The sequence below is a fragment of the Eschrichtius robustus genome, chromosome 17 (genome assembly GCF_028021215.1).
Source record: "Eschrichtius robustus isolate mEscRob2 chromosome 17, mEscRob2.pri, whole genome shotgun sequence".
Classification (NCBI taxonomy): domain Eukaryota; kingdom Metazoa; phylum Chordata; class Mammalia; order Artiodactyla; family Eschrichtiidae; genus Eschrichtius; species Eschrichtius robustus.
In genome coordinates this window covers 51,490,188-51,512,867 of record NC_090840.1, presented here as the reverse complement: position 1 = coordinate 51,512,867, position 22,680 = coordinate 51,490,188, and the positions used below count along the sequence as shown (strand labels likewise).

Below are 22,680 nucleotides of genomic sequence, written 5' to 3'. Positions count from 1 at the left end.
CTTTGCATCAGACGCCGTGCTAGGTGCTATGGATACCATAGTGAACAAAAAGAGAAGCAGTTCCTGCTGTCATGAAGCTTCCGATCTAGTAGATGAAAAATATTAGTCAAATAATCATTAATTTAAAAATGTACAAACTGTGTGCAAGCACTCTAAGGAAGAGCAACAGAGCTCTAGGAGAGCACATCACCACCGAGAAAGTAAAAATCAGTCCCACTGACAATCAGCCTTGATGGTTCTAACAGAATGTCCTGCTTCCAATAGCACACAGACAAGGCCAACAGAAGATAAGCAATGCTCCCAACAGACCCCCAGAAGACAACAACACAGCTACAAAAGTGAGTGACATCCCCGCTTCTGTGGGATTGATGCTTTCTTGGCAAAGATATCCTCAGCCCTGCTTTGTTCATCCCATCTCCTGAACAATGACGACTGAGGTACCCAGTTTCTAGACTGCCCCAACGTCTTGACATACGAAATCCAGAGCTGGTTGTCACTTCCATGATCTCTTCTTAGACTCATCCAGAACAAGCCCAAACACTATCAAGAGCTCCTCCCAACTCTCTCTTACTGAGTTGTCCCTAAGTGTCCCCTGTGGAAGCAGGCTAAATAAATGTAACTTTGACTACAGATGTGTTCATGGTAATCTTTGGCTGGTGGACTTAGATACAAAGAAAACTGACTTTACTAGGAACTGAAAGGGGAGGACAGGGAAGGCTTCCTTGAGGAAGTCACACAGGAGGAAGGGTGTGGAAGGTAGTAAAGAATATTCTAGAATAGCATTGTCCAATAGAACTTTATGCAAAGATGGAAGTATTCTATATCTTCACTAATATGGTAGCCACTAGCCACATGTATCTTTTGAGCACTTAAAATGGAGATAGTGGGACTGAGGAATTGAATTTTTAATTTTATTCAATTTTAATAGCCACATGTGGCTAGTGATTACAGTATTGCACAGCACAGTTCTGAAACATGAAGTAGCAGGCACATGGGTCCTGAGGCAGGAGGGAGCATATCAGGTTCACAGAACTGAATGACGCTCAGAGCAGAAAGCACCCAGGGGAAAGATGTGCAAGACGAGGTGGGAAAGGCAGAGGAGAAACAGAACGTGCAAGGTCTTGTAAACCCGTTAAAGATTTATTTTTTTATTTTTATTTTTTTTTAATTAATTTATTTTATTTTATTTATTTATTTTTTATTTATGGCTGTGTTGGGTGTCCGTTTCTGTGCGAGGGCTTTCTCTAGTTGCGGCAAGTGGGGGCCACTCTTCATCGCGGTACGCGGGCCTCTCACTATCGCGGCCTCTCTTGTTGCGGAGCACAGGCTCCAGACGCGCAGGCTCAGTAATTGTGGCTCACGGGCCTAGTTGCTCCACGGCATGTGGGATCTTCCCAGACCAGGGCTCGAACCCGTGTCCCCTGCATTGGCAGGCAGATTCTCAACCACTGCGCCACCAGGGAAGCCCACCGTTAAAGATCTAGATCTTAATCCTAAAAACAATGGGATTTCAGTGAGAGGGTGTCATGATCAGATTAGCATTCTGAAAAGACCATCCCAGGTACAGTGTACAAAAGTGGACAGTATTATAGGCCAGAGATAATGATAGCTTGGGTCAGTATGGTGGAAGTAGAATGGAGATAAATGATTTCAGAGAGATTTAAGAAAGTGAAGTTGATAGAAGTGATAATGACTTAGATGGGGATTATCGGAGAGCAAAGTATCAAGAAAAAAATCCTCGTTGCTTGAGAAACCAGAAGGACGGGGGTGCCACTCCACTAGAGCAGAGAACATGAGGGAAGATTATAAGTCAGATTTTGAGCTGGTGGAGAGTCAAATAGGCAGTTGAACATAAAGGTCTGGAGCTCAGAGAGGAGAAATGGGCTGAAGAAAAAAAATGTGAAGAGTATTCAGGACATAGATGATAACTGAAGCTGCAGACATAAAGCTAAGAGCATTTTCAAGAGACAACAGTGATCAAAGCATCAAATGGTGCTGCAAAGTAACAGCTTTAACAGAACGGGGATTTCCAGAGCCGTTCTATTCAAGAGCTGGGTAGATGGCCCCTAGGAACCTAATAATAGGCCAACCAATCTCATAAAATTTGACTATGTACAGAGAAACCTAAATCCTTCCCAAGTATAAAATGTGTATGCTAAGGATATTCCAAAATTTTGCTTGGTGCAAAAACAAACTAATAAAATAATAGAAGTTTCAGTGGTACCATATGCACTATATCATGTATTTAAAATAAAAATAACAAAATTGGTTGCACTAATCAAAAGTGAAGCCATGTTCCATTTCAGTACTTGAATCAACATTTTTAAGATTTTATTCTTTACGTTTGTGGTGGGAAATGAACTATCAGTTAAAAATTAGTCATGTTGGACAGGGTTTAGATCCAGGGTAACTTCCAGTATCAGTCTACAGATGAACATAACATCAATGGATATAACCATCATATGTCTGTTGGGTATAACAAATAATAATTCTTTGATTTTATTTCAGGATTCTCTGCAAACTATGTTCATTTGACAAATAACATACCAGGGACTAAATAATGAAATACATGGTAGAGATATCTGGTGCTCACTCATAAATCATTCTCATTCCTGAGCACATGGGAGGACTAAATGGGAAAACTAGACTTCTCAGCCCTCTTGCAGTTAGTTAAGACCATGTGACTGGTTCTTGCCAATGAAATGTGAACAGGGGTAACAGCATCACTTCCAGGTCAAAGTATTTACAACTCAGTGTGCTGTGCCGTCTCCATGGTCTCTCTTCCCCAGCTGGGATGACCCTGAAGCCACATGTAGAGATGGTAATGTCACAAGATGGAGGGAACCTGGATTCCTGATCAAAGGACAGGTCTGCAGACATCTATCAAGATTATTATTAGCAAGAAATAAACATTTAGTGTATCAAATCACTGAGATCTGGTGTTCCTTCATTCGTACAGTTAGACTTATGTTAACTGACTTATACAAAATTGTAGTATAGAATAGCAAATTCTTTCTTCTACTTTGATTCTTATGATGACAATTCATATGATTTTTCTATAAAAACTCTTTCTTGCATCTCTCAAGGTTTACATGTTTCCTAAAAACATGCTAGGTGTTAATACTACCCTGTTTTGTATTTATCGACTATACTCTTTGCTTATTAGCCGTGTGACCTTTGGCACGTTCATAACCTCTCTGAATCTCTGTTTTTTCATCTGTAAAGTGGGAAGAGTAATACCTTCCTTGCAGAATTGTGGTACAGTAAATATTAGAAATAAAGTGTGTAAGCCACAGTGCCTGGCACACAGTAGTACTCAATAAATAGCAGCTATATAGATAGTAACCTTCTAGAGCGCAGAAACAAAGACACCTCCTGCCCTCTACTCCCACGTCTAGCACAATGCCTAACACCCAGTATAAACAAATATTTACCAAATGTTACTACGAAGAGGATACAGAATAAAATATAAATCAAATTAGCTAAAATAAATTCATTAAAGAACTTTTTAATGCTACTAGCCTCAGTTGAACCAAACTGCTCCCTTCCCTGGTATCACTATACACACACACACACACACACACACACACACAGAGAGAGAGAGAGAGAGAGAGAGAGAGAGAGAGAGAGAAGAAGCCATCTCTAATAGCAAATGAAACTTGCTAATTCAACAAGGAAGTGCTAGATTTTAGACAAATTTTCCTTAGTGAAATTTACTTGGTGAAATCACTCTGAGCTCACCTGATCTTATAACCAGTTGACAATGCCATGGCTAAAGATCATGATAGATCATTCCATTTAATTTACATCAGATTGAAATATAATATGCAATGTAAACACTGATTCCCAAGACTAGGAGAGCAGCTAAACCAAACTCGGTGGAAATAATTTTCACATTTAGTTTCTGGTAAGTTGCTTTCTCATCCACTTCAAAATAAAACCCCAAATACAACTGCTTCCTTTCATAAGCCTCTTTACCTACAACACAAACACAACTCCTAACACATCCTCCAAATAGCATGATGGTTCCGTTGACATTGGACCACATCCACGGACTCTTCTGTGACTAATGGAATATTTCTGCACTGTGTGAGAAAAACATCAGTAGCAACCCTTTAGTGAAAAAGTATGCACCTCACATTCCTATGTGGAATGATTTGCTTTTCTCTACAGAAGCACCCCTGACTGCTTGAGGGCAAATCAAATATTTAACAATACCCAAAACCCTACGAGATCCCTTGCTCAGTTTGAAAAAAAAAAAAAAGCAGCAGCAGCAGCAGCAGGTTGTTGACTCTTTTAAGCCACACCACACAGGAAGCTAAAAAAGCAAACTTTAAGATAATATTTTTATTACAAGGACATTGAAGGTTTGATATAAAGCTACCAGAACCCAAGAAATACGGAAGCCTGGTAAGGGCAGGGGGTTTATTGTGTCTCACTTTGCTCATTCCCCAGTTTCATAGAATACAGCAGGCACTCAGGAATGACAGGCCAGGAAAAGAAGGGCTGTTAGTGTGACTTATCTACTGTGAGGCCCTCCCAATGCTGCAGAGAGCTGGTTCCTTTCCTTCCTCTTATTCTCATATGAAAGATGAGAAATAGCTAATGACGTAGACAAAGAACACTCATTAAAAAAAACAAACACATTTAAGCAAGGCACTATGTTCAGTTATGGAACTCCTAAGAACTGGAAGGTCCCACAGTATCTCTGAGTGTAGAGGTAACGGCTAAGGACATTGGCCCTGGAGCCCGACAGCTTGTGGCAAGTCCCATCTCTGCCACTTACTATGGTGCGACCATGGGTGTTCTGATGCTTTCTGTGCCTTGGTATCCTCATCCGGAAAACACAGATGACAATAATAGTGCCTCATAGGGTTTTTGTGAGGATTAAATGAGTATAGATCACTTAGAATGATGCCCAGCACAAAGTAAGTGCACATCAAATGCTTGTCATTTTAAAATATGATTATTTAGGGTTACAATTTCAGCCTCAGATGGCTGAATTTTGTCCCATTGGCAACTAAATGGGTATCAGGCTGCAAGTATTTGGTATACGGCCACCACAGTCACTCCTCTTTAAGAAATAAGAAACCACAAGTTTTCCCCTTCTGCCATTGTCTTTTATTGACCCAGGTGGACTGCAAAATGAGATGTCAGTGACCATCGACTCAAATGTAAAGGCACTGCTCCTAAATGTTGAAGCAGCTGACCTGAACTAAAGACAAGGAAAAAGCATTACATATTCTGGGTCAAAAATTGGAGAGGTGATCTACAATTATATCAGCAATTGTTCTACAAAGATCCCAAGGCAATTAAATGGAAAGAATATTGTCTTTTCAACAAATGGTGCTGGAACACTGGATATCAATGTGGGAAAAAAATGGGACTCAACCCTTCTCTAACACCAGATATAAAAATGATCTCAAAGTGGATCATAAACCTACACGTAAGAGGTAAAACTATTAAACGTCTAGAAAAAAAACAAGAGAAATCTTTGTGACATTATGTTAGGTCAAGACTTCTTAAACTGTATATCAAAAGCATAAACTCTAAGAGGAAAATATTGATTAACTGGACTTCATCAAGATTAAATATTGTTGCTGTTTGAAACACATAGTTAAGAAAATAAAGCAGCTATCAAACTGCAAAATGTATAACTGATAAAGGGCTACACTATTTAAGGATCTCTTACAACTTAATAAAAGGAAGACAAATAACCCAATTTAAAAATTGGGCAAATTATTTGAACAGACATTTCACAAAAGAAGTTATAGGAATGGTCAAATAAACACACGGAATAATATTCAACATCACTAGACACCAGAGAAATGCAATTTTAAACCACAATGAGACACAATCACATACGCACTAAAACAACTACAGTTAAAAAGACGGACAATGTCAAGTTTGGGCAAGGATATGGAAAAGGGGAACCCTCATGTATTGCTGGTGGGAATGAAAATGTTCCAGCCACCTTGAAACACTGTCAGCAGTGTTTCACATACATTTACCACATGACCCAGCAAGTGCAGTCCTAGGTATTTACACAAGACAAATGAAAGCGTATGTCCACAGCAGCATTATTCATAATAGCCAAAACCTAGAAGCCAAAACCTAGAAGCAACCAAATGTCCACCAACTGGTGAATAAATTGTGATACGTGCTTACCATGGAATACTACTCAGCAATTTAAGAAACAAATTATTAATACAAGCAATAACATAGATGAATCTCAAAAAGAGTATGCTAAATGAAAGAAGACTTTCATACAAGACTCTATACTCTACCATTCCATTTATATGAAATTTTAGAAAAAGCAAAACTATAGCGACAGGAGGCAGATTAGTGTCTGCCGTGAGCAAGAGGAGAGGGGAGGGCTTCAAATTCAAACTTTTAGGATGAGGAAACTTTCCACTGATTCTGATGTTGGTTATATAATTGTAAACAATTACCAAAATTTTCAAACTGTGCCCTTAAAACGTGTGAATTTAAAACAAACAAGCAAGCAAAGATCATTGCTTCTGTAAGTTCTTTGGGCACACGAGAAGAATACATAGAATCTATTTGTAAGGTACAAAGTACACATACATGTACACACTTGATTATTGATAATACCAATTCTTTCTTGAGTATTCAATCAGACCAGGTCTTTAAAGAGTTATATTGTTTTAAAAAGTGATGGACAGGCCACATCTTTGGCTGCCATTTGGAAAGTTACAAACTAGAAGAGGTCAAAGTGAAAACTTTACAAAGTAGGAAATTTCCACGCAAACAGCCCTTTGTTCTTCAAAAACATTTAATTTTAAGACTAAAACTAAAACCAGTCAAGGAATCTGTCATCTAAGAGGCAGGAAAATGGAAATATTCCTCCACACACCTAGGTCAATGGTCTAATAAAACCCGTTTATGAAGAAAGATGCAGACATGTTAAAAAAACAAACAAACAAACAAAACCTTAAACTCACAGTTGAATTCACTCATCCCACTTAAAAAGCAAACAGAGAAAACAAGTTGGGTGGTTTTGGGTTTCAGTTCCAGCTGCTGACGTAAGAGCCGGGGACTCACCTCTGTGTTTCCGTCTTTGAAGCTCTCGCTGTAGGTACTGTCCGGGGTGCTGCGCTGATCATCCTTGAGGTAGGCGCTATGGCTGGCCACGGACGGCACGCCATACTGAGTCTGCTCAAAGATAACCACGCGTTGTTCCTCACCATCTCCCCGGGGATAGTGCACAGGTGGGGCCGTGAAAACCGGTGTGAAATCTTCGGCCTTCACCACTGTGATTCCCGCCATGGGTACGACGGCTGGGCTCTCAGAGACGTTCGTGCTATACTGTTCCCGTTTTGAATTCTCCAGGTGGTCTTGATTTAGGGAAAGGTTCACTGGAACAGTCTTTAGGACCTGCACTCGGTTTTCTCCTCCACTCAAAGTACTCTGGGCTCCACTGGTGCCAAGACAGTTTCTGTGTGTTTAAACACCCACACCCCGCAACAGAACAGAATTAGAAACATCACCCTTCTGCAACTCCTAATAACTGATGTAAGCCAGAATCAGGGGATGCTAATGCATTAGGGGGAAAGCTGATGGCCAACTTTACAATGGAATGCAACGAATCTTTGTATCACTAGAAGGAGGACAGCCTACCCATACGTACCTCCTGGTATCATGCAATGAGCGCCACCTAGAAAGTGCTATTGCCCACCCCCACCCCCCCACCCCCAGAAACAGCTGACTCTAAATCAAGCAAGCCTTTACATCTAGCTTCCAGTTCTTAGGATATATGGGAGCTGGAAGAATAATTTAAACAACACTGCAAAGAAACAATCATACAAACCAGAATGGCACACATCTTACTGACCTGGTTTCTTCAATAAGTCAGAGGCAGGAAAAAAGAAAGAAAAGTGGGAGACTTGCTCTAGGTTAAGAAGCTTAAAAGACGTAACAATCAAATAGGATGAACAGATCTTGTCTGGATCCTGATCTAAAAAACCAAAAAGGCACTTACTTATGAGGCAGTGGGATTTTTGAGACAACTGAATATGAACTGAGAGGTAGCTGATGTTAAGGAAGTACTGTTAACTCACCTAGATGTGATAATGATTTTGAGATTAGGTAATAAAATGTCTTTGTTTATTTAGAGATACAAATCAAAAGTTGTTAGAGGTGAAATGACATAAAGTAAGCCAGGAACTTATTTTGAATACTACTGCAATAAAAATTTTAAAAGAAAGAAAGAAAAGGTCAAGATTAAGTAGGTGTAACCCAAAGTTATCAGTGCTGAACCTGGAGGATGGGATGGGTATTTGGGGGTTCACTATACCGTCGTCTTTATTTTTGGGTATGTTTGAAAGCTTTCAAAAGAAAACATTTTAAGTAGCTTTTTGTAAAAAGGTGGGAGCAGGATAATAAGTTAAAGGAAGAGAGTGGGAAGAATATTTTTCACTCTTCTGCAGGCTAAACTCCTTGCAGGAAAAATAATATAATGAGAATTTATCATTAGGATATTTTCACTAAGTTGAGAAATAACATCAGCTCATTGATGTCCTTAGCACTGAATTACTTCCAGGGCTTAAGGAAGTGGTGTAACTGGGCTGATGTAAGACAAGATCTCTCAGATCTCAGACCTCCCGTGCTACAAAGAGAAAGGAAAGGATTTAGGAGATTAATTCTTGCCAGGATAAGATGAAATACTTTCATCTATACTATAGAATTCTGGGAGAGAGCAGAAGCAAAGAGAAACTTCTTACGAAAAGAGCGTTATTGACAGCAAAATGATTTTACTAGCAAAGTCCTTGTGGTCAGTAAGATTTGAGGCCACCTCTTACTTATTTATAGATTATTCTGAATGACAGAGAGAGAAAATGCACGTTTTGCATGGAGCCCCGTCCCCAGTGTCTGTTTTTTTAAAACTAGCATGTGCTTTCTGGGGCTTACAGCCATCTCTCATCGAGAGAAATATTTGAATAAAATTGGTTCTTCCAAGAATTGAGCTCTCGTGGCTCCTCTCTGTAAAGGAAATCCACTCGCCTCTGAGCTTGCCTCTCAAACAGGACTTGGTATTTTTAGCTTTGATTTTTCAGATAAAACTTCAAAGTGAAGCTTGAGGAAAGAATGGCTCCACATGAACAAAGCCAACAGAAAAATACCTGGACCTCTCTGAGTCAGTCACAGACCTGTAGAAATCATTCTAGAAACAAATCCTTTAAAGAATAAAATCGTGAGTCTATAAACATTCTGGCTTTAAGTAACAACCTGCTTTCATGGCTAAATCAATACAATGAATCTGTATCTAAGACACAGTGAAAATTTAGAAATTATTTTTAATCTGAACCCAGTAAGCTGATGATGCCAAAACCCAGACCACCCATTTATATCAGGATTTCCTAAACCTTGTTGCTGAGAACATTGCATAGAATGTTAATACATGTTCCTCAAAGAAAGGAGACCATGATAAAATCAGTATTAAAAAAAAAAAAACTGCCTAAACAAGACCGCCCTGGTGGGTCACAGTCATGAACACAGTAAAGGCCCCCAAGGGTTCCTCCCCTTGTTTAACTGTAACCCAGAATTTCTCAAACTCATTTGATCCGGGACCCTTCTGTGGAGGAGTAACTACTAATACTTGTGGATAATGTCTTGCAAGTTGGGTGTAGGACGGTTGGTCTACGTGCATTAGCTACCAAAGCAATTATCCACTTTTGGCACCTCTGGGCTTTGCACAAGCACGGTCTTACTGGCTTTGCCAAAATATTCAAAATTAATCAACTCCTCTACACTTAGAGTCCACTTCAGTCCAAATTTCTTAAGTCTTTAATTCATGCAAAACACTTGGATTCTAAACAAGAAACACAAGTCAAAATATTTTTGGTGTGCTTATAAACAAATAAATAAGCAAACTAATAGAGTTGTGCAAATCTAGTTGAATCGTCACTACCATGAGACGAGGGGACAACAGACTCGGCACCATCCTATAATGTGTAACTGTGCCTCTATAGAACAGCACCAACTTTAAAAGCTGATGCCAGAGAACTCTGGAAGTCATCCAAAAAATGGGTGATCAGAACAAAGTAAGAATTATGGTGAGATATACTGACTCACCTGCAATAGAATTTAAAATTGAACCAAACATTATAATGTGAGAAAAAAATGCAAGGCTAAGAATGGTTCATTGAAATACACTTTTAAAAAAATTGGGGTCATGACACTGAGATTACTTTTCAAAGTGGCGACTTCTGTATACGAACATTTGTAATGATATCATGTCAGCACATGGCACCTTAATTCATGAGTACATTGCAGACCAAATGATATCCTTCCAAATTACATTCAACTGGAAGTCTACTAAGTTATAATCAGTCCATACAAGGTGGTTTGTCTATACCTCACTGCCAGTTTTTTTTTAAGGCACTCCGTTGATATCACAAAAATGGCCTTTAAAATACGAGTGGCCGTCAGTCTTTAATGTTGTGCTAAAAGATACTTTAGCAAAACATGGGCTCTTTTGTCTATTATGATACATACAGAGCACACATCTTAGATTCGTTCCCCTCCCCACCTTCACCCCCCACGCCTCCCCCAACTTTTCTGTGATTACTGGCATAGGACTTAGGAGACAGCACTTGCTTAGCCTAATAAATGCTGGCTGGATGGAGGAAAAGTTTAAGGACCTGAGAACATCAGCCTCTTTCTCCCTGTCATCACTGCTACTCACTAGTGCCCAGGGCCCCAAAGCAGCACAGAGCGTCAGAAGATCCCTGTGGAACCACAAATCAGATGCAGACAGCCTTGATCTTCTGATGGGGGTGTGCCTTAGAGGTGATAACACAGCACAGGGCCACTGATTGGCGGGGTGGCCCCCACTGCTAGTCGTATGACAAGATCACAATGTCACAAGCAGTTCCTAGCAAGGCCAGGAAAGATTCTGACATGTGTTTTAGCAGGAGACTTCATTTCTCCTGGCTTCATGTTTCCAAGTGGAAAAACCCCCAACAGAAAAGCACTGTGGCTTCTCCATCCCTCTGCAGGGGAAGAGATGTATTTGACTGGTGAGTTTGGGAGAAGTAGCTGAGCAAGGCGGTTCAGACCCTTGTGGGTCCCCCTTTATGTCTGGATCATCTTGGTCAAAGAAAGGGGACACTCCAGTCACCGCGGCCATGCCATCAGTGGCCTGTCCCTTCAGGGAGGCCTGAAGTCCTGCTTGGGACCGGATGAACAGCCATATCTAAGTCAGGACTGAAATGTTACAAATTGCTGGTTCAAAATCACATTCTCTAATTAGCTGCATCAGAAATAAAATTGATTTTTTTTCCTTTTTAATTTCAATCTGTCTGTTTCTTGTTTTCATCTGGTTCTTAATTCAGTGAAGGAAAGGAGTGTGACCTATGGTCTCCTAACATCTTTCCTGCCCCTGCACCCCGACAGTGTCCTCTGTCACCCATGGCTCCCTACCGGCTCCTCCCTGGACTGAAATCAGCCTGGCCTCTTTCCTCTCTCCCTTATCAAAGACGATCTTCAAATGTCTCACTCCCTCAAGGGCCTCATCGCAGTCATACAGCCATTGGATGGACAGAAAAGTTCATGCCAGCAGTAAGCTATCTTGCCTGTATATCACCTCTAACTCTTGGGATTTGCAGCCCCCTTGGAAGATACTGATGGCCCTTTGCAGAATTGCAAAACCAAAAAATGCAATTTTCTCTCCCGCCTGAGAGATCCAGTTTTGTTCCAGACTCCAAAAACAGGTAGCAGACATTAAGCTTCTTGACTCCCATATCCTCTCAAAAACAAAAGTTATAGTTTAATACTATTGTTTCCAAAAAACATAGCAAAAGAGTTTTTTGGGGAGTCAGGCATATTCCTGTATATATTATCATACCTTTTATCCTGGTCTTCTTGGCTGTCACTTGCTTTGCTTACAGACAGCAGCCTCTTGTCTCGAGGAACCTGAAAACATCACCGACCATCAGTCAGACTTACACAGATGCAACTGTGACCTCGTGCAGAGCTTGACACCAGCATAAGCAAAGAAAAGGAAATGGAACATTCTCCAGAGAACGGTGGCAAATTTGCAATGGCCAGGAGATGGTTAAAGGTAAGTAGCCTGATTGGCAATGACAGTGGACCAGACACAAAAGGGTGATCATCAGCGTAGGGCCACAGCAATCCTGATTCTGCTGTGCCCTGCTGACACAGGCAAATCTCTCTCGCTGGACCTGAGCACCTCCTGAGCCCTCCCCACGTTGGCCGGGAGTGGATGAGGGGAAAGGGTAAGAGTATCTGTGCTCTGGAGCAGACAGAAAACATCTTGGAGCTACAACAGGTATCCTGTTAAGGAACAGGGACTGACCCTCCACTCTGATGAGGGACTCCAGGTGCTGACATGCAGGGGGGCAAACTGGGTAGGGGGCTGCACTGTCCAGTGAGGGAGAAACATCTAATACATGGGCCAGCCTTTACCTACCCTCCCTAGCTCTTGAACTGGCTTCCACCCTTCTTCTTCTAATGCACTTTTATTATTGACTTCACAACCACAATGCCAACATATTACCTGAAAGATTATTGAAAAAGTGCTACTTGAGAGAAGGGATACCCCTACCAGCTGTGTTTCTGAACATCAACTGACTGCCCTACTGCATTAAGGATCGCTTACCTATCTCTACCATAGTTCTCAAACACATCAATAGTGGGTTTACATTTGTTTGGCTGGTTGGATGTTTTGGGTTTTTCTGTTTTTGTTTTTGATTTTGTTTTTTCCTAAATCTCCAGATCTTCCTTCTAGCCAAACACCTTTGCACTCAAAACACAGCCTTCACTATTTTGACATAAGAGAGCGTTTATGAGGAGCATCTCTCTTCTGGATTCCGGACTAGCAATCCTCATGGATAATTTCCACTCACCTGAATATGTATGCAAGCCCAGCTAGCTGGGCAAGGGAGGCAACACAGCAGGGTGGCTAAGAGTCCAGGCCTAGACCTGATTGTTTGGGTTCAAATCTCAGCTCTACCACTTACTAATTCTGCCTCAGTTTTCTCAGCTGTAAAACAGGCATAATGGTAGTCCTATACCTCACAGGGTGTTTAGTAAAATTAAATGAGTTAATTTTTTTAAAGCCACTTAGAGTGTCTGGGAATTTATAAGCATTTGTTAAGTAAAAATAAAGTAAATCAACTGTAAGTCCTTCACTCACATGTCAATGATGAGGGTCTACAATGTAGCAGGCATTACTAAGTGCTAGACAGAAATGAAATGAATAAAACATAGCTCCTATCATCTACTGAAAACGACAGATAAACATAAAATTTTAATACCCAGCACACCTATGTTCATAGCAGCATTATTCACAATAGCCAAAAAGTGGAAATGACCCAAATGTCCATCTACAGATGAATGGATAAACAAAATGTGATATATACATACAATGGGATATTATTCAGCCTTAAAGATGAAATTCTGACACATGCTATAATATGGATGAGGCTTGAAGACATTACACTAAATCCCGTGTGACTCAAATCCATCAACTTCCCTGTGGATGCCTGCCTCCTGGTTCAGCCCCCGACATCTCTTACCTGAGCTATGGCATCAGCCTAACTGGTCTCTCCTCTCCTTCACTTAACCCCTGCAAATCCATTCGGGATCCATTAAGAAGATCCAGAGTGATCTTTAAGTCTGACCCCACTATGCTCTTACTTAAAACTCTTCAATGCTTCCCGTTATTCTCAGGAACATGGCCTCCAAAATCTCTTCTGCCTCAACTTGGGCCACCCCCATCACTGCTGTGTGTACAGCCACACTGCGTCTCTGAGCATGCAATGCTCCTTCTTGCAGCAGAGCCATTACCAGTCCTCTCTGCCTGGAACGCACCCCAGTCCCCTGCCCCACCCTACCCATGCTTTCTCTAAGCTAACTTGTGAGCTTACTTCGAGAACCATCTAAAGGTCCATACCCAAGATTAGACTACAATCTCCATGAGTGTCCACCTTGTGCATGGTTATGTCCCAAGCGCCTGGAATGTAGCAGGCCCTCACTAAATTCCTGTTGAAAGAATGACTGAATCAATCAAAATGGCCTGCAAAAAGCAGAATCAAAGAAATAGAAGAAATAGGGATTCCAAACACTAAAACGGATTATTAACTCCCAAAGACTCCTGGAAGTGAACATTAGTGTTGCCAAGATGCACTGATGCCAGCTCTGAGCAGCCTGGTCAGCCTACAGTATTGGGCACAATGTGACAAAGGGAAACCTTTGGGTTTGCTCCCATCTGGGCCACCCTGAACCATGTTTACCTTTGGCTTCCCAAAGACTGTCCTTCTTAGAGAAACTGAGACCTCTGAACTCAGGCCCCTTTCTCAAGTCTAGACCCACAATACTGTCTATCAGACATCCCTACCTGGACATCCTACGAGCACATCAAACTCAACATACAATTATCCTTTTCCCCAAAGCCCTTCTTCTGTACTCCGCCTTGGTTAATCTGAGAATCAGCTTAGATATTATGATCCTAATTATAGGGTTCTCCCACCAAATCACACACACACACACACACACACACACACACACACACACACACAATCAGTTGCCAGCTTTCATTCAAACAAATACTCAGTGATTTCTTCAACATACTGCTTTGTCTCTATGCAGTATGGCTGACTAAATAGAGTGGCTGATTTAGGGAGAACCTCACAAATGCTGACCCAGGGAACAGCTAGCATCATGTCTTACTTTAGGGCTGCATCATTTTTTATCTGGACTATTGCAACAAACTGTTCACTGGATTCTCTGCTCATAACCCACCTCCCTGCTGCTGCTGCTGTTGCTGTAATATGTATAAATCATTTCTCCAATCTACCAGGCTTATGTTCAAAATCCTTCAGCGATGGAGAAAATGATGCCAAATGATATGATAGAAAAATTACAGGAAATTTCACTTTCTTCTTTAAGCTTCCCTGCATTTTCTATAATGTATATGTATAAGCCAAAAATAAAAAGCTGATTTATTTCAAAAATTTCAGCAGCTTATGAATATTTATTAAATCATGTATTCACTCATTCATCTAGATAATGTGAATTTAAATCATTAAAATACATAAAAACCAGGACTTCCCTGGCAGTGCAGTGGTTAGGAATCCATCTGCCAATGCAGGGGACACGAGTTCAAGCCCTGGTCCAGGAAGATCCCGCATGCCTCAGAGCAACTAAGCCCGTGCACCACAACTACTGAGCCTGCGCTCTAGAGCCCGTAAACCACAACTGCTGAGCCCACGTGCCACAACTACTGAAGCCCGCGCGCCTGGAGCCCGTGCTCCACAACAAGAGAAGCCACAGCAATGAGAAGCCCGAGCACCGCAACAAAGATTAGCCCCCGCTTGCTGCAACTAGAGAAAGCCCGCACGCAGCAACGAAGACCCAATGCAGCCAAAAATAAATAAATGAATAAATAAATAAATTGAGGTATGGTTGATGTACAATATTATATAAATTTCAGGTGTCCAACATAGAGATTCCCAATTTTTAAAGGTTATATTCCATTTATAGTTATTACAAAATATTGGCTATATTCCCTGCATTGTATAATATATCCTTGTAACTTATTTATTTTATACGTAGTAGCTTGTACCTCTTAATCCCCTACCCCTATCTTGCCCCTCCTCCCCTTCCCTCTCCCCACTGGTAACCACTAGTTTGTTCTCTACATATTTAAGTCTGTTTCTGTTTTGTTATATTGACTAGTTTGTTTCTATTTTTTAGATTCCACATATAAGCGATACCATACAGTGTTTGTCTTTCTCTGACATTTCACTTAGCATAATACCCTCCAAGTCCATCCATAATGTTGCAGGTAACAAAATTTATTCTTTTTTATGGCTGAGTAGTACTCCATTGTATTTATATACCTCATCTTTATCCATTTGTCAGCTGATGGAAACTTGGGTTGCTTCCATATCTTGGCTATTGTAAATAGTGCTGCTATGAACACTGGGGTGGATGTATCTTTTCAAATTAGTGTTTTCATTTTTTTCAGATCTATATCCAGGAGTGGAACCTCTGGGTCATATGGTGGTTCTATTTTTAGTTTTTTGAGAAACTGCCATACTGTCTTCCACAGTGGATGCACCAATTTACATTCCCGTCAACAGTATACAAGGGTTCCTTTTTCTCCACATCCTCAAATTGAGTTTTATGTAAACCCTCTACTCTGCATTTCAAAATATTTACAGAAAGCAGTATTTCAACTTTCCTCTAAATAGTAAAAATGTGCAAGAGGAGAGGTAATCCAGGTACCATATTTACTAATACTTTATCCTCTGAACCTGCAGGAAATAAAATACGTTGCTTTCCTAAATTACTAATGATTTTTGTTTCAAGGTGTGTTTCTCTTTTTCATTAATACAAAAGAATTGCCATCTAATACAGATACCTGAAATTATATCCATTTCACAGTAGTAAAATCTACTTTTAAAAAATAAGAAAAATATATTTTTTCAAAGTGTATCTTAATGTATTTCTTCAAAGTCTTATAAAAGTATTAACTAACGTATTTGTTTAACATAGTTATAAAAGTTACCAAAAAATGTTGTAATGACCCAAGTGATTAAATCAGAGTCACTTTAATATGTTACTAGATTTTAAAGATTGATAAAGGTATCAATTTTTCACAGCGGGGGAAGGAGAAGAGGGGAGGAAGTGAGAGAGTAGCATTGACATATATACACTACCAAATGTAAAATGTATGGCTAGTGGGAAGCAGCCGCATAGCACAGGGAGATCAGCTTGATGCTTCATGACGACCTTGAGGGGTGGGATAGGCAGGGTAGGAGGGAGGCTCAAGAGGGAGGGGATATGGGGATATACGTATACATATAGCTGATTCACTTTGTTGTACAGCAGAAACTAACACAACATTGTAAAGCAATTATACTCCAATAAAGATATTTTTCAAAAAGGTGTCAAGTTTTAACTATTTTTTATAATAAAGGAAAATTGCTTTGTGATTTCTTTCTAGGGATGAGACCATTTCTGAACATTACATGTTAACACAAAAGTCCAATAAAGCTGAACCCTCAAGAAATAGCCTATAACATGAAGCAGTCTAACATGATAAGTTCTGTGTTTCTATGCCATCCTCAATACATTCTGAAAATTTTGACTTCAAAACGTTTAGAATTCATCCTTGTGTTTTTCAAATAAGCTCCTTAGTCAAAAAGGATTAAAATATATAAAACAACCACAAACAAAGAAAAGAAGAAAGGAAAGCCTGCCAAGAAACCATCTTTGTTTTTAGGCTCATTTTTTTTCGGGCGATTCCTGTTCATTGTAGGAAACTGCCCTGCTTACATGAAATGGAGGTTAGACCCTAAAATATCCGTTCATCTGGACCCCACTTCCCAAAGTTAAAGGCCCTTCTTGCTATGTCAGGAGCTGTGTTGGGAGTTGAACAGCTTCAAAAGAAAGCTGTCGAAATCGGCCAACTCCAGCTCCGTTGGTAAAGGGAAAAAAAATCAGCCTAGACTGGCAAGGGTACCAGTGGAATGCCTTTCCTATATTTCTCCAGCACTTTCCAACCATAAAAAATGCATTTATTTGAGTTAATAATATCCTCATTTAAAGTAGCCTGGATGGGCCAACCTATCAGTTACTCATACCTTGTGTTTCATCTTAAATAAGCACAACATGGCTTGGCTTTCATTCTTCTCCCCATGGAGGGAGCCCTCCTGAGTGTTTTAATAGAGAAAAATGGGAAGAAGCTGGAAAAGGAATGAGTAATTTTAGAGAACTTTGGTGAAAGAAATAGGCCCGGGGGCAGTCCCAGAGTCAACGGTGGTGGGAGATCGTTGTAAAGCACAAAAACTCTGGTTTAGGAGAGACCCAGGGGACAACACAACTTGCAGAAGTGAGACCACTGGGAGGAAACAGGAACTGGGAAGCAGGAAGGAAACAGGAAGCTGAGACTGGTGCTTACCAAAAGAAAAATGATTCCTCTTGGGTGATTTTCTCATGATGGAGGGAGAGGGGAAGAGGGGGATTTAGTTCTTATTCTAAAATAAAGAGTTCACTGTGCCCAACCAGCAAAATAAACAAGGCCATTCTCACCTTTGTGCCAATACCAGCATAAGCCCACAGTGTTTACAATCAAGTCAGGCAATAAATATCCTCATTCAGTAAATACCTGTTGATTTTTCACACTTCACTGGTTCTAAGGGAGCAGGTCATACCAGATATAGTCTTTTATAGTTGAGGCAGACCACTGTTTGTTGTTCGATTTCCTGAAATACTCCTGTTTTGAAGGTATCTATGGCAGGTATTTTTGTAATGCAAGTGAATTACATTCACTTTGTTTTAAGGGTTTTTCAAAATAAGTATTGAGTACTCATTAAAACAAATGGAGACAGTTAGATTTTGGAATTGCTGCAAAAGTCTACCACTAAAGTATTCATTGGCGTATTCCTTACAAAACTGAAAAATCTAGAAACCCTGATGTTTCTTATAAAATGGAAAATCTAAAAGCAACCTAGGGAGTTCCCTGGTGGTCCAGTGGTTAGGACTCGGCGTTTTCACTTCTGATTTCACTGCCATGGGCCCAGGTTCAATCCCTGGTCGGGGAACTAAGATCCTGCGAGCTGTGTGGCACAGCCAAAAAATTAAATTAAAAAAAAAATTTTTTAAAGGTTCTCATTACTTAATTAAAAAATAAAATAAAGACAGATAAAAGCAACCTAAATACCCCAAAACTGAGCAATGACTAAATTATGGTACAGCCACACAATGTAATACTCTTTATTTACCAAAAATCATAAAGTAAAAATGGCAGCAAAGAAGGATTTGCAATAGGATATGAAGTAGAAATTAAACGTAGATAATATGTATGCTTGGAAACAGAGGGCACAGAAATAATTATCCTAAAATGAAAACTCCCTCGGGGGGGTGGTAAAGTCATGCTTTATAGATGGGAAAGCAGAGACGCAATGAGAACAGGGAGAGGCTGAATTCCAGAGGGAGTGTGGCAATGCCATTCATTCTCCGGCCTGGGATGAAGAATCTGTCCCCTCTGCCCACTAGAGAGGGGAGGCCCTGGAGGCAGAAAGTGGAGGGAGGCGGGGCTTCAGGTTCTACCTTGTAGTAGTCATACAGCAGGCCAAGGGCAGCGGCGCTGTCCTCATCACCGTTGATACTCATCATCGCCTTGGTGGCCGCCGTCAGGGGGTTCTCCAAATACGACTTCCAGGCTTCATCCTCACTGGTGTAGGCTCTTCGGGTATTAAATGGAGGGTCACTGGGCATGGGCACTAAGGCCACCAGTCGTTTATTACTGTGAAAGCAAGAAACACATGAGGTTCATTATCAAAGAAGTATTCCTTTGATATCCGCTAAAAAATACACATTATTTGGCTAATTTGTACTTCCCCAGAATGGAAGAGAGGGAAGATTAAGACTAAAGTGACTGCCCCATTGCATTGATAAAGCCACTGATTTATTTCTCTACTGCCCATGAGAAGTAATAATGGTCTTTCAAAGGTAGTACAGAAGTAGTGTAAGTTGGTTCCCTTCACACTTGGCTTATCATATCCAGTCACTTCAGAAGCCAAATCATTTTCTTTGATTATTCTTCATTAGCGAATATTAAAATGAAAAACTGAGAGGGAACAGGTTTCATTTAACTCTCTGAGTTCTAATGTATAAATATGTGCGATACATTAAATGTAATCAGCATGTTAATGGTTATTAAAAACTACTTCATCCAGTTTGATTTATACTATAATCGCTAGCAAATTATAGACCAATCCAAGTCCCTTAATTTAAAAAGGCAATAGAAGGTACTCTGCAAACAAGACGTATTGCAGATATGCTGCGTAATAGGGATACAAAGCAACAGGAAAGAGATGAACTCTGTATATGAATCCTGTGTTGCCACGGGATCCTACTATATTTAAAGGACATAGAAGCTACAGGTTGTAAAAAATCATCGTGGAGAGTGAGGAGGGCACCTGGAGAATCTTCAGTAGAGGCAAAAGGGGTTGGAGTCATTTGTCAGTCCTAACCAAGCCAAGCTCAGGTAAAGCAGCAATTGACGATCAAAGTGATTTCTTAAGGAGGATGTGATAATAACTTAAATACTCACAAACCATGACAGTCCTCAGCAGCTCCCCAGCCTTGTTCATTGAAATGAAACCAAAAAGTGACCATGAGACATTGTATTTCAGTAACACCTATGTCCACTCAGAGTAACATGACACAGACAAGTAACAGGATTGCAAAGGCAACATGTATACCGATCAGTGGAAATTCAGCCACCAAGAGCCTTTTGATGGTCATTCAGTCACAGACGTCCCTTTTTGCTGATATTTCTACAGGGCCTTCTGATAGTAGATGGTCTCCCCGTTCACTCTGTGATAGAAAACTGGTATGAACTCCCAACAAAGGCTGTGTTGAGGGCCCTTTATGTGGAGGCATGGTACCACACATTGGTGTAGGGTCAGAAAATGACACTGACATTGGTAACATATGTTTGGGGGCGGGGTGGGAAATCCACACTGAGCAGAGTGGAGTTTCAGATGGTGTCCAGGCCGCTGGTTTGAACTTTGTGCCAGGGGCTTGGTGGAACTGATCGGGAAGAAAGAGAAAATGACCCAACTGTAAATTAATTGGATTAAAAGGTAAAATCAAGTTTGTGGAAGTAAACAGGAAAACCCTGGTAGAAGGCCTTTCTAACCATTAGGTAGTCTGGTGACATGGAACAGCACAGGCCGTGGAAGTGAGTCTCTGTTCACCACTTACAGTGGAGGAATATTACCTGAGGTTTGGTTTCTTGGCGCCTTAAATAAGGACAACACTATTTTTAGTTTCTTAAGGAACCTCCATACTGTTCTCCATAGTGGCTGTACCAATTTACCTTCCCACCAACAGTGCAAGAGTCCCTTCTCTCCACACCCTCTCCAGCATTTATTGTTTGTGGATTTTTTGATGATGGCCATTCTGACTGGTGTGAATAGATAACCAACAAGGACCTACTGTACAGTACAGGGAACTCTGCTCAATATTATGTAACAACCTAATTGGGGAAAGAATTTGAAAAAGAATAGATACATGTATATGTATAACTGAATCACTTTGTTGTACAACTGAAACTAACACAACATTGTTAATCAGCTATACTCCAATATGAAATAAAAAGTTTAAAAAAAAAAAGATAGCAATGGCCCACCCTACTTACCTCACAATGCAATTGTAAGAATGGAATAAAATAATGAATAAAATAGAGGTCTGTAAACTGCACAATGTTATACAATAACAGGTATTACTATCACAGCACAGTTCTATATTCCCATAAAGTTTGTGGGTATAGCAATTTTTGGTTATAATGCAGAAGTGCTAAAGATAATCATTAATTAAAGGGAGACTGAAGTTGTTCATTTAGCTATTTTGATTGAGAGCCCAATAGATGCCAGGCACCATGCTATCTGTTGAGGATGCAATGGCAAAGGACACAGGCACTGCCCCGTAGCCCAAGTAGCTTGCAGTCCAGTGGGGGAAGAAAGCACCACTGTTGGGACTTCCCTGGTGGTGCAGTGGTTAAGAATCCGCCTACCAATGCAGGGGACACGGGTTCGGTCACTGGTCCAGGAAGATCTCACATGCTGCAGAGCAGCTAAGTCCATGCGCCACAACTACTGAGCCTGCGCTCTAGGGCCCATGTGCCGCAACTACTGAGCCCTCGTGCTGCAACTACTGAAGTCCGTGTGCCTAGAGCCCGAGCTCTGTAACAAGAGAAGCCACCGCAATAAAATCCACACATTGCAACAAAGAGTAGCCCCTGCTTGCCACAACTAGAGAAAGCCCACGCGCAGCAGTGAAGATCCAACGCAGCCAAAAAAGAAAAAGAAAAAAAGAAAGCACCGCTGTTACAAGAGCAATGAGTGTGAGAAATGAACAGTGTCATGAGTGAGGTTATACGCCAGAGGGGACTAACCTAACCAGAGGATCAAGGAGGAAGCAAAGTTTTGACAAAGACCTGAAGGAAAGGCAGGAGTGTGCCAGTCAATGTTGAAATGGGCAGATGTGGGAAACATTTTTTTTGGGGGTGGGGGAAACATTTTTAAAGTGAAGAATATATTGGTAATGCAAAATAATGGAATTTTCTGACAAAAGGAGCACATTTGTATTCATTTTGGAGAGTCAACTAAAGAAATTTATGTATTTTATATACAGTGGAATATTACTCAGCCATAAAAAAGGATAAAATAATGCCATTTGCAGCAACATGGATGGACCTAGAGATTATCATACTAAGTGAAGTAAGTCAGAAAGAGAAAGACAAATGCCATGGGATATCACTTATATGTGGAATCTAAAATATGACACAAATGAACTTATCTACGAAACAGAAACAGACTACAGACATAGAGAACAGACTTGTGGTTGCCAAGGTCAGGGGAGGTGGGGGAGGGTTGGATTGGGAGTTTGGGGTTAGCAGATACAAACTAGTACATACAGAATGGATAAACAACAAGGTCCTACTGTATAGCACAGGGAACTATATTCAATATCCTGTGATAAACCATAATGGAAAAGAATATAAAAGAGAATGTGTATATATATATATATATATATATGTATAACTGAATCACTTTGTTGTACAGTAGAAATTAACACAACATTGTAAATCAACTATAATTCAGTGTAAAAAAAAGA

The 22,680-nt window shown here is 40.5% G+C and overlaps 1 protein-coding gene across 1 annotated transcript in view; it reads right to left on the bottom strand.

The window, feature by feature from the left end:
• GRHL2 (grainyhead like transcription factor 2) overlaps window positions 1-19,293 on the bottom strand; it is a 111,736-nt gene extending 92,443 nt beyond the window's left edge. Inside the window, exons 1-3 of the mRNA XM_068525664.1 lie at window positions 19,105-19,293; window positions 11,870-11,937; window positions 7,066-7,459 (exon numbers count right to left, since the gene is read on the bottom strand). Of these exons, the coding sequence (XP_068381765.1) occupies window positions 7,066-7,459; window positions 11,870-11,937; window positions 19,105-19,272 (630 nt within the window). The 5' untranslated portion in view covers window positions 19,273-19,293. The remainder of the gene's footprint in view (window positions 1-7,065; window positions 7,460-11,869; window positions 11,938-19,104) is intronic.
• Window positions 19,294-22,680: the final 3,387 nt, after the last annotated feature.